At 40.2% G+C, this 13,420-nt stretch overlaps 1 protein-coding gene across 1 annotated transcript in view; it reads right to left on the minus strand.

Annotated features, from left to right (window-relative positions):
• The window catches only part of prim2 (DNA primase subunit 2), a 216,266-nt gene that overhangs the window by 3,466 nt on the left and 199,380 nt on the right, over window positions 1-13,420 (minus strand). The window contains exon 12 of the mRNA XM_078400014.1: window positions 10,304-10,372. Within this exon, the coding sequence (XP_078256140.1) occupies window positions 10,304-10,372 (69 nt within the window). The remainder of the gene's footprint in view (window positions 1-10,303; window positions 10,373-13,420) is intronic.

The following is a 13,420-nucleotide window of genomic DNA, read 5'->3' on the forward strand; positions in this document are numbered from 1 at the left end:
AGATTCAAAAAGCCGCAAGGGAATATCCATTAAGAAACTAAGCCAAGGTCATTGAAAGAATCCTGGCTTGAACGAAACATGGCTTAAAAGCACATTTTGCTTCCTGAATTACATATTTTAGTTAGGAATACCCAGTGGTGTAACATTTTTGTGCCTAATCTGGGATTGCAGTGTTAAATGCTCAGAATATATGGAACCTCAATGTTGATTTATGAAGCACAAAGACCATTAGATTAATCCGAACAATTTCTGATGTAATAAGTGAGTTATTCCCAGGTCCAGAATTGTCAGGCTCAGCGGTCTAGAATGCCCCCTTGGTTGTGGACTTCTGACCACGCTGAGAAATGTAATTTCAAAGGAATTTATCTTTATATTTTTCAAACATCTCAGGTTGTTCTTACATACAAGTTGTAATTATTCCATAGTTCTGATTATGATTTAGGGTCACCATTTAGAAAATAAGAAATGGGAGGAGACCATACGGATTCTCAAGGTTTCTCAGTCATTTCATATGATGACCGTCTTCATCACCACCTTCCTGACCCCCGTCCCTTGACTCTTTAAGAGTCCAAAAACCTATCAATCTCAACCTGGGATGTACTAAACAACTGAGCATGTAGAGCACTCTGGAAAGAACTTCACCCAGTTATAACCTTCCAAGTCGAATCGGTAGTAAAGAAAGCAAACTCAATGCGAGCATTTATTTCAAGAGGGCTAGAATACAAAAACAGGGATGTAATGCTGAGGCTCTATAAGGCGCTGGTCAGGCCACATTTGGAGTATTGTGAGCAATTTTGGGCACCATATCAGAGGAAGGAGGTGCTGGCTCTGGAGAGGGTTCCAGATGAGGTTTACAAGAATTACCCCAGGAATGAGTGGGTTAATACATGATGAGCGTTTGACAGCACTGGGTCTGTGCTCGCTGGAGTTTAGAAGAATGAGGGGGGTCCTCATTGAAACATACAGAATGGTGAAAGGTTTGGATAGAGTGGATGTGGTGAAGATGTTTCCACTTGTGGGAGAGTCTAGGACTAGAGAACATAGCCTCAGAATTAAAGGACATTCCTCCAGGAAGGAGATGGGGAGGAATTTATTTAGTCACAGGGTGGTGAATCTGTGGAATTCAAGTCAATGGATATTTTTACGGCAGGGATAAATAGATTCTTGATTAGTAAAGGTGTCAGGGGTTATGGGGAGAAGGCAGGAGAATGGGATTAGGAGGGAGACAGATCAGCCATGTTTGAATGGTGGGATAGACCTGATGCCAAAGGAAAGTTCAGTAATTTCTTTGCCTGAGCTTCATTTGTTTGCAAGCAACAATATAAATATTCCATTCTTACTCTTAGCATTTATAATCTACTTCCACCTAAAATTTCTGGATGGAAGTGAAGTTGGCTAATTAAACTACTTTTGCGCACTTCAACATTTCCACTGTTCGTATTGTTGGCACTTCACAGACCAGGGAGGGAGACTGACATCAAGTCACCACACTGGGTCCTCAAGCCTGTTACACCATGCAATTAGATCACACTTGGTCACTGCTCCAACTCTACAGGAGAATCGCAAGAAACAAATAAAAGCCGGGTCAAAGACTTAATTTTAAAGCATTGACCAAAGCTTAATCAATAGGTTTTAAGCAGCATATCAAAGGAGGACCAAGGGATTGTGCGATTTAAGGTAAGAATTTCAAAATTCAGGAGGATTAGTAGCAGTAGATAATGTTTCCAGTGATGGAGTGATGAAATGTAGGGGTAAGCAAAATGCCATGGTCAGAAACATAAAGACACCTCAAAGGATGACTGCAGAAATTCTACCAACCTTTGCATGCAAAAGTGTTTCAATATCAATTCTGAAAGGCTTGCCTCCTCAGGCTTGACTGCAAAAACAGGAGTGAGAAATGTATATCTAACCTATCAATTCCCCTTTTACTACTTGAACATTTCATTTAAACTGCCCTATTAATCTTTTTATGTTCCAGGCTATCCTATCCTAGCTTGTGTAACCGGACATGATTATTTAATTCTTGGAGTCCATCACACTGGTAAATCTACAGTGCATTTCCTTTAAGGCCAACTAGCATGCCTAAGATGCAGCGTGCAGAACTGCTTACAATATGCCAAGTGGGTTATAACTAGGATTTGTAAAGCTCTAATATAGCTTCTAATCTGTTTCTCTTGACATAAAGACCCATATTCCTTTAGTCTTTTGATTATTTCCTACACCTATCTTCAACATTTTCATATCAATGCAATATCGTATAAGGACTAACTAGTGCCTATTTACCTCACCATTTTTAGGTTTTCCCCTTTACTCTATTCAAGTCGATTGAATTTCAAGCAGATATTCTCACATCTACAATGGAACTCATTTGTAATTTTCTTCAACATACATAAATAATTTAATTTTCCCATCTCCAATGCTGTCTATCTTTGTATTATCAGCAAACCAGTAGAGTGATATTCTTTGCGCAATCTAAGTTTATAAATAGAGTGAACAGTTGCCGTTCCTGTGCAGATACTTCTGGGCACCACAGCTCACAGCCCTGAATACTTAATCATTATCCCTACTCCATGTCTTCTGCCATTCAGGCAATTTCCAAACTGGGTCAATCATACGGCCTCATTTCCAACAGCTTCAAATTCAAGCTAGTCCCTAGTGAGGGTCGTTATCAAATGCCTCCAAGATGCAAAACTCTTGAAAACTTTATTTTAAAAATACTCATAATTTTTTCCCTATACTGTTCCCAGTAATGCCATAGAATTTTGTATCATTTATGTTGACACAAAAACAATCCTACTGTGAATCATAGAATCCTACAGCACAGACGTTTATGGCCAACCTGTCCATGCTGATTGTGTTGCACATACATGCAAACTACATTTTCCCACATTAGCCCTACCCAGAACATAGAAGAGAACACTAAAAAGCAACTGCAGATGCTGCTTTATTCCTTTCTTTCGGTTTCTGACTCCAAACGTCACCCATCCTTTTTCTCCAGAGATGCTGCCTGACCCGAGTTACTCGAGCGTTTTGTGTCTATAGAACAGTACAGCACAGGAACAAGCCCATCGGCCCATAATGTCTGTGCCGAACATGAATCCAGTCTGAAGAAGGGTCTCGACCCAAAACGTCACTCGTTCCTTCTCTCCAGAGATGCTCCAGCCCAGCATTTTGTGTCTATCTTAAATATACTCTAATCTCCCTCTGCATGCACATGATCCATATCCCTCCATATTTGTGTGGTAATCTAAAAACCTCTTAAACACCATCATTGTATCTGCCTCCACCACCATCCCAGAAACACGTTCCACACACTCACCACCCTCTGGGTAAAAATAACTTGCCACGCATATCTCCTTTAAACTTTGTTCCTCTCATCTTAAAACTATACCCTCTAATCTTTGACATTCCCTCCCTGGGAAAAAAGTCATAGTATCAAAGCTTTTAACTACCCTGTTCAAATGTCTTTAAACATTGAAATTGTACCTGCCTCCATTACCTGCTCTGGCAACTCGTTCCAGATATCCAAGATACAACTGTTTAATTGTCATATGCACCGGGAACAGAACAATTAAATTCTTACGTGTTGCAATAATGTGCCTGCAAAGCTGCAACACAGCGAATAAATACACAACAATCAATTATGCAATAAATTATCTGTGACAGCAGATCACACCATAATGTCTTAATGTTTTTAAACCCTGTTATGTTAAGATATTCACCACTCTCTGCAAGAAAAACTTACCCCTCATCTCCTTCAAATTTCTCCTGTCTCATATTAAATTTATGCTATATCATTCCACACTCCCCTTCTCTGTAAAAAAAAGATTCTATTTATAGATACATATTTATCCTACCTATGCCCGTCACAATTTTGGCAAACCTCCATAAGGTCACCCGTCAGCCTCCTACGTTCCAATGAGCATAGGCAGAACCTATCCACTCTTATAACTATAGCCCTCCATTCCAGGCAATATCCTGGTGAATCTTCTGCATTCTATCTACTACGACCCAACCCTGCCTGTAGTGTGGCGACCAGAAGTGTATGCAGTATTCAAAGTGTAGGCCAACCATTGTTTTTGCACAGCTGCAATGTGACGTTCCAACTTTTATACTCACTGTTCAGCCTATGTAAAAACAAGCGCACAAAATGCCTTCTTCACTACTCTATATCCACCTGTGTCTCCACTTTCATGGAGCTATGGACTTACACCCCAAAGTCTTTCCGTACGTTACGTTAAGGTCTCTGACATTTAGTTTATACGTCCTATCACAATGTCACTAAGCAAAGTGCATTATATCACACTTGTCTAGATTAAATTCCACATGCCATTGCTCTGTCTAATTTTCCACCTAATCTATGTCCTGCTGTCTCCTTAGATATCCTGCTTAGCTATTAATGACTTTACAACTTTTTTGTGTTGTCTGTAAACTTACTAACCGTACCCCGTACATTCTCATCCAAGTCATTTATAGATCTTACAAACAACAAAGGTCTCTTCACCGATCACTGTGGTACACCACGTTACAGATTTCCAGTCAGAATAATGTGTAGGAAGGAACTGCAGATGCTGGTTTAAACCGAAGGAAGACACAAAAAGCTGGAGTAATGCAGTGGGACTCGACGCGAAACATCACCCATTCCTTCTCTCCCAGAGTGGTGCCAGTTCCGCTGAGTTACTCCAACTTTTTGTGTCTATCTCCAGTCAGAAAACCACTACTACCCCCTGCCTCCTACACCCAGCCAATTTTAGAACAAGACTGCCAACAAGACTTGGACCTCTTGCGTCTTAACCTTCTGGACCAGCCTATCTTGCAGGACCTTGCTAAATGCCTTGCGAAAAACCATGTAAATCACAGCTACTCATCTGCCATCATCAATTTTTTTGTGATGTGCGAGAAAAAGACGGTGACCTTAACAAAGATTTCCTGTCAATTAATGTTTAAAAAGAAATTAAAAATGTAATCTCAAGGTTTCAGTTTTAGAGATACAGCGCAAAAACAGGCCCTTCGGCCCACCGAGTTCACGCCGACCAGCGATCCCTGCGTATTACCACTATCCTACACACACTAGGGACAGTTTTCAATTTTACCAAGCCAATTAGCCTACAAACCTATATTTCTTTGAAGTGTGGGAGGAAACCGAAGCTCCCAAAGAAAACCCACGCAGGTCACAGGGAGAACATACAAACTCCATACAGACAGCACCCATAGACAGGATCAAACACGGATCCCTGGTGCTATAAGGCAGCAACTCTACCATGCCACTGTGCTACCCAGGTGTCAAAAAAAAAATTCAATCCGTAACTACGAGATAAACTGTGCCATTGTTAAAATGCTAGAAATACTCAGCCATTCAGAGAGTACCAATGAAGAAAGAAACAGAGTTAATAGTTCAAGTCAATGGCTTTCAATAGAATCATGAAAAGCAAGAAGCTGAACATGTTTCCAGATGCAGGGAAGAGGAAAGAGCTTAATGAACAAAGGGTATATGCGTGTTGGGATAATCCTACACATTTTGTCTGTTCCACTGCAAAATCTCCTCAAGGTATATCTACTTTGAAGAAGTTCTCCTCCTCTCTCCGACGAGAGTCCTGCAACATCCTCTCTCGCTGCTCCTCCTCTGTGATATCTTTCATTCATTTGTTCTATATCTCGCTACATCACCACCTAAATTTCTCGTTTCCCTTTCCCTTGACTCTCAGACTGAAGAAGGGTGTCGACCCAAAACATCACAGGTTCCTTTTCTCCAGAGATGCTGTCTGACCGGCTGAGTTACTCCAGCTTTTTGTGTCTATCTTCAGAAGAGAATGATATTGCTGATGGAGAAAAACAATCATTGAGGAGAGAGATAGAGAAAAAAGGCTTGGAAGTGTGGGATCCAAAACTCTAGAGTTTGTGAAAATATAAAATAAAAGAGAATGCTGGAAACACTCAGCAGATCAGTCAGCATTTGTAGAGAGGAACAAAAAAATAATCCCACGGTGTTACAGGTTGATAGCCTTTCATCATAAGTGGACATTTTATTTTTTCCCCATGAAATAAAACTAACATGAAACTATAAAAGCAATCTTGTTTTCCTTTCTCTGCAATTTGCTTTCGTATGGCATCGATTTTAATCTTGTTGGCTACCATGTGACTGTAATGTTTCTTTCAAAACTTAATTTGTTTGTTCTTCCAAAGCCTCTCTTTTTTACAAATTATTTTTATGATTATAAGCATCGATTTCTCATCCTTTCCCAACATGAAACTACAGCTCATTCAGGCCCATCTTGGCAATATTACTGCCTGGAGGAATGTTCCCCACTATAAGTTCTCCGCATCAGAAGATATGTCTGTGCCTTAAATCTAACTGATCCAGTTTGCACCATCAAAGCTGATCATTAACAACCGTCACTTGGCTTTCAGTAGAACAGTAAAAATCCAAAATAGTCTTCAGAATTTTTATTTCATGACCTGGCCTGTATTTAATGTTCACAAGAATGACATTTTCATTTTCTACTGCTTCCTTTTCCAATACACATTTCTCAAAAGCCTTGTCAAATTTCTGCCTCTCACTGTTAACTGGGTATTATTCTTGAATAAACGGGTCAAAAGGCATTCACAGGTGGCATTTGACAAGGTTCCACATAAAAGGCTGGCACACAAGGTAAAAATAGGGGAACAAAGTCATCTTGCCTTGAAGATTGCTTTTGCTTTGATAACCAGAGCGATGAGTCTGAAGAAGGGTCTCGACCCGAAACATCACCTATTCCTTTTCTCTAGAGATGTTGCCTGACCCGCTAAGTTACTCCAGCTATTTGTGTCTGCCTTCGGTTTAAATCAGCATCTGCAGTTCTTTCCTACATGTTGAAATAAACTGTTCTATCTCAAGCTGGAAGATATAACCAGCAAAGTTCCCCTGTGATTGATTCTTGAACCTCAATTGGTTATGATTGGTAGTAATGACTTAGAGGACAGGGCTGAATGGCAGGAATCCAAGTTTGCCAATGGCATGAATACAGCTGGAACACTTGATGCGATGGGTAAATCTGGACTCTGTAACAGGATAGAGATAGGTTGAGTGAATGAGTGCATGGAGTTTAACGTGGGAGAGTGCAAGGCCACGCACTTCAATAAGGGAAATCGAAAGGTAGACTGCAATGTAAATGGAGAAAGATTGCAGACGAGAAAAGTGCAGAGGGACTTAGTTATTGTTATTCAGAAATCAAAAATATTATCAGGCTGGTGCAACGAGTGGATAGGAAGATGAATGGTATATTGGCCTTTGTCGCAAGAGGATTTGAGTTGAAAAATAAAGAAATGTTGTAACAATGATACAGGATACGGGCGAGTCACACATGGAATACTATGCAGTTATGGCCCCTTTATTTATGAAAGGATATACTGAAATATGAGACACCAGAAACTACAGATGCTGGAATCTTCAGCAAAACAAACACAAAAGAGCTGGAGAAACTAGTGGATTGGGCAGCATCTGTGGAGGGAATGGCCAAATGTTGTTTCAGGTCAAGACCCTTCAGAATGATGGAGAGGAAAGAAAGCTGGAATAGTGAGGTGGGAGAAAATCCCAGCAAGTTATAGGTTGATACAGGTCAGAAGGGTGGAGTTAGTGATGAAGGCTAGAGTTGAAAAGGAGACATAAGGGTGCCATGGAAGAAGAAGAGTGAAATTTAAAACTGGGGGGAGGAATATGGGTGGAAGGAGACAGGGAAGGTGAGAGGGGGAAGGGAATGAGAGGGGATGAAAATGAGAGGAGATAAAAGGGAAACAAAGAACCCAAGGATCGGAGATTGGCGTACAGAGGAGGGGAAATGAGCAGGGTGACTGGGGTGTTAAGTAAATCCATCATCGCTTGCCTGACTTTGCCACACCCCCACCTCTCTTTTCTAACTTTCTCCCCTCCATCAGTCTGAAGAAGGATTCCAACCCAAAACGTTGTCTGTCGATTCCCTCCACGGATGTTTCCTTACAGCTAAGTTACTCACGCATTTTGTTTTTTTGCTGACATAGCGGACAGTTCAAGAGATTTGTTAGGCTAATTTTTGGCATTTGGGGTTTATCCTATGACGAATGGTTAAAGAAATTAGACCTACATTCTTTGGCGTCGAGAGGAATGAGGGGTGACCTTACTGAAGCATAAATGATCCTAGGGGACACAACAGAGAACATGTTGCATTGTTTCCACTAGTGAGAGAATCACAATGCGAGGCGACATAATTACAAGATTAGGCAGTGGCCATTTAAAAATTAGCATCTTCTCCCAGACACTGGTGTATCTCCGGAATTCACTATCCAAGTGGAACAGCTTCCGAGCTGTTCTCGGGCAAATGAACAACACTCTCATCAGCTAAAGTGCAGTCCTGATCTCCCATCTATCTCATTTGAGGCCTGTGAACTTTCTTTAATCGGACTTTATCTTGCACTAAATGTTGTACCCTTTATCTATCCACTGTGGACAGCTTGATTGTGATCATGTAGAGTCTGTTCTTTGACTGGATAGCACGCAAACAACAGTGCCTCGGTACACAACACTGTAATGAACTAAACGTAACTGCTAGATCATTATGGGTACTGAAAAGGGAAAATAAACTTTTGAAAGAGCTGGGAATCGAGGGCTATGGGGAGCAGGCTTGCGAGGGCAATATTTTCTTAATGTTTTTGAAGTACAACTCCCATGATATATTTTTCCTGCTCCAAACATTTCTCCAGAGGAGCTGAATAATATTAGGCCTCAACCCCAGGGGAAGGTTTGTCCAATGTCCCACTCCGACACAAGGGAATCGATGTAGAAAAAGCTTGATGAAATCTTCAACAGTAGTGAACTTGTTTTATGATATTTTCATTGATTTTGTTTAAGCAAAGTGAAGAAATTCTTGCAACGAGTGGTAACACAGAACAGAACCACACAACTACCAGACTGAAGAAGGGTCCCGACCCAAAACATCACCTATCCATATTCTCATGAGTTAGAGTCATAGAGATACAGTGTGGATGCAGGCCCTTCAGCCCACTTGCCCAACATGTCCCAGCTGTACTAGTCCTACCTGCCCGCGTTTGGTTCATATCCCTCCAAACCTGTCCTATCAATGCACCTGTCTGTTAAATGTTGGGATAGTCCCCACCTCAACTACCTCCTCTGGCAGCTTGTTCCATACATCCACCACCTTTGATGCTGCCTGACCCGCTGAGCTATTTCAGCACTCTGTGTCTTCCTCTCAACCAGCAGTGTAAGCTCTCCCACTCACTTTGGTCTGACATTCTTACACAAATGTGATTTGTTTCACCCATCAATGCACCTTATAAACAGCATTGGCCAAATAACCCGAACCAAGTCGAGAAATAAATGGTACTTGCATGCAACAGGTTTGGGAAAGAAAATAATCTGATAGTTTGAGGTATGTTACTTATTCTTTGCAGCATATCCCACAACCAACTGCTAACCTCTGGGTTGATCACCTGTTCTCAGTCAGTTTGTGGCTTGTGGTCAAATTTTGTTTGATTCCACTCAAATTGCCTCATGATGTTTTACTCCAATGGTGCTGCAATTTGAATGCATATTGTGATTTTATTTCTTTGGATGCATCTTAATACTCTGCTTTGCCTCACAGTAAAGTGCTTTTCTGCATGACTGAAGAAGAAAAATTACAATAATAAATTTGACAAATGGTCCAGTAGTGAATGATTCTTGCAATCCTTGCGTGGCAAAGCATCATTTCAAATACAAAATGAGCATCTTGACTGTCCACAAGTTTTGATTCATGTACAATTCTTTGTTGTAACTTTTCCCCAAACAATATTTTGGATAGTTACACTGGTGTTTTTAACATTCTGATCAAGATGAAATAGGAGGTAATACGCCATAAAATGCTTTGAAGAAACACTTGTCATTTTGATAAATGGTCCAGCAAAAAGGCTTGTGTGAATTAATTATCTATTAAGTTAAAATGTGATCTCAGCTGACAGTATAGTGTAGATAACTGGTTTTAACACCTTGTAAGGAAGCATTGGCCTAGTTAATGAATCAGATTTTACATATTCATTCCCCCCACCCCCCCCCCCCCCCCCCCCCCAATCCTTAAGAAATGTATGCTATTGCAAACTGTAAAAGGTTGCTGTGAAATATAAATGCAAGGTACAGTGCTCAGTAATAGAACCATAAAAAATCAACAAATGATGGCAGCTAATGATAGATGTGAGTAGTCTTCTGGGACAGTAACTTTCATGCACCAGTTGCAGTCACTTCTCAAGGCTGACAAAGACACTCTCATTACTCAGCAATGGAAATTAAACATGTCCTTACATTGTGGGTTAGCTCAAAGTATTTCTGACAGGCCAGCTGGTAATGCATCCCCTTGACTAAATCGAGAATCTGTAGAGAGAAACAAAGAGACACGTTGACAAAAACTTGGGCCATTCAGTTTCTGGAGTAATCCATTGCAATAATAAGCATTTAAAAACTGCATAATGTCTTCGCAAATATAGCGATCAAAAAGAGCAGGATTTTTTTTTAACATGCAACAAGATATTTCTAACACATTCTACCTTTTAGCTGAAACTCAACCACAACCAACAGATTTAATCTAATGGAGATGGCAGATAGAGTAGAACAGTGTGGGATTACCACTATTCCAATGATTCTAATAAATTCACTCTCAGAAGCTGAACAGAACAAGGAATGAATGGTCCCCATCTGAGCAACTATTACTAAAATCATCACATTTTGTGTTATTCACTCTCCTAATTCTAGATAAACCTACTCTATTTGCTTGATATAAAGTGATATCCTTTATCAGTTTGCTGCAATAACTGCTGAGAACTAAAAAGTTGTGCCTTTATTATAAGAGCTTAACAGAATGTTCATTTACTATTCACCAATGAAATGCATTCCAAATGGGAGAAATTAGAATATAATCATTCTCGACTTCCGGTGGCGACATGTTGTGTTAGCAGTCGCAATTTTTAGCTCCTCTGAAAAAATCGCGACTTTTCGCGTTAAAATCGGGTCTGGAGGTCGGTATCGTTTTTAAAACTTACCGGAGTCTCATGTCGCGGTGCTGAGTAAGCGACGTGAATTTAACGGAGGGAAAGTCATTTTAAATGAAAAGTACGTCTCCAGGTCAGAGCCCACATAGGAAAGTTATAAAACAACTGCTGAAGACTCAGGAACATCAAGAAACTGCAAAACAGACCTCTGGAGTGGACTCTGGAATGGCTACACGATCTAAGACTGAGATGACCACAAAAGAGAAAACCGAAATGGAGGAGTTAAAGAACTCGGTAAGAGAATTGAAAAATGAATTGAAAAATGATTTGAAAGCTGGAAACTTAAATTTGATTGCTGGTAATGAAAAAATACTTGCGGGCATTGGTGCTCTGCAAAAAAAAAGTTGATGATGTGCAAGAAGAATTAACGGGGAAAATTAATAAGGTGGCAGAAGAGACCATAAAGATGTTTGAGGCCGTGCATGAAACTGTCTCCGCAAATGGAACTGCAGTGAAAGATATGGAAGCTGTTGTGGAAGAGATGACAGGAGACATGCAGGCAATGAAGTTAGAAATAGACAGCCTCAAGAGCCAATTTACAAAAGTCTCTGATAAATGTGTTGACCTAGAAGCCCGCGCAAGACGTCAAAATATACGAATACGTGGGGTGAAAGAGGGGGCTGAGGGAGACAATGCTTGTGAGTTCACTGCCAACCTAATTAAACATGTACTCAATCTACCTGAGGCACCTGTAATTGAAGTAGCACATCGACTACCCAGATTTAAACCAAGATCTCAAGGAGAACATGCATACCCACGACAGATCATAGTCAAATTTCGGGATATCCTAATAGTGGAAGCGCTGATGAAAAAAATTAAATACGGAGAGAAGATGATGTACAGAAATGATTCTATTAAACTCCTACGGGACTACCCTTACGAGATTGTGCAAAAGAGAAGAAAGTTCGCACAGACCAGAGAAGTTCTTTACGGTGTCAAGGGTGTCAGAGTTGGAGTGTATTATCCGGCCAGAATGCGTATCACTTTCTTGGGAATGTCAAAAACATTCACTAATTCGGTAGAATCTCTTAAATACGCTCAAGAAATCGTGGCCAAGGCAGCGACAATTGAAGATAGATCACCAAGACGTCAAGAACAAATTAACTTGCTTATTTCCTCAACAAGAATATCACAAGAAAAGTGAAATAAGCGAACAACTCCATTCTTTAAAAATTAATACACGCAACAGACTTTCCATGAGACGTGTCTAGACATTATTATCTCCCCTTGAACATTGTGGAATCTAATTCAAGGACTCTCTGTGCTCAAACGAGGAAAGACTGATAACATGGGAAGGACGTTTTGCTGAGCTGAGCTGAGAGCGAAAAACATTATAGGGTTTATATAGTTTTACAAAATATAGAGAATTAATAACAATTAATAATTAACAATATTAATATAGAAATAGCAATTGGAACTGATAAAAATGTGTTGCCTGCCTCATAACGCAGACAACAGTAATCAACAGTAATCACAAAAGTTCCGCAGCTCGAGAGGGGAGGAGACTCAGGCACCTGGCACAATTCCAGGAGCCTGAATCCGGTTAACCCTTTCAGCGTACAGCTCACTTTTAACAATACTAAAATCAATTATAAATAGTTAAGAGATAAAGAGTGAGGAATATATGTAACTGAATACATGATTAGATTTGATAAGTCGGAATGAAACATATATATATACTGCAATTGGGTGAAATAGAACTGATTTGGAAACGGTACCGACCCCCTAGGTTTTAGGTAATAAAGGCAGAGGGGCTAACCTCACAACATCTACGCCGGAAGCGATATTGATGTCGTACACCACAGACGAGTGGTCCACTCACTACGGTGTCCTAAACTTAGACACCGTAAATTTATTTGATATACTTTTTTTTTTTATCACACTATGTCACATCTATGTGTTTTTCTTTCAAGGACAATCGCGGAGGGGAACTACCAAGGAAGTCTATAATATAAATGCCCCCAAAACTATAAATGTCCTGAGATATGGATGCACCATAATAAATAAGGTCATTAAAATTGGTAAAAATGTATGACGACAATCAAAAGAAAATGGGAGGAATCAGACTATGTAGTTGGAATATAAGGGGTATTAATGAACCTATTAAAAGGGGCAAGATACTAGCTCAGTTGAAATCATACAACACGGACATTTCGTTTTTACAGGAAACGCATCTTAGATATCAAGATCAGACGAGACTGAGGGCGAATTGGATAGGCCAAACATTTCACTCTTCATTTACTTCCAAATCTAGAGGCACTGCAATCATTATTCGTAAAGGAATTCCATTTAAATCAAAGAATACTATATCAGATAAGGAAGGGAGATACCTTATAGTAGCAGGAGAGATCAATAATACGCCAATTACGCTGGT

The sequence above is a fragment of the Rhinoraja longicauda genome, chromosome 5, assembly GCF_053455715.1.
Source record: "Rhinoraja longicauda isolate Sanriku21f chromosome 5, sRhiLon1.1, whole genome shotgun sequence".
Lineage (NCBI taxonomy): Eukaryota > Metazoa > Chordata > Chondrichthyes > Rajiformes > Arhynchobatidae > Rhinoraja > Rhinoraja longicauda.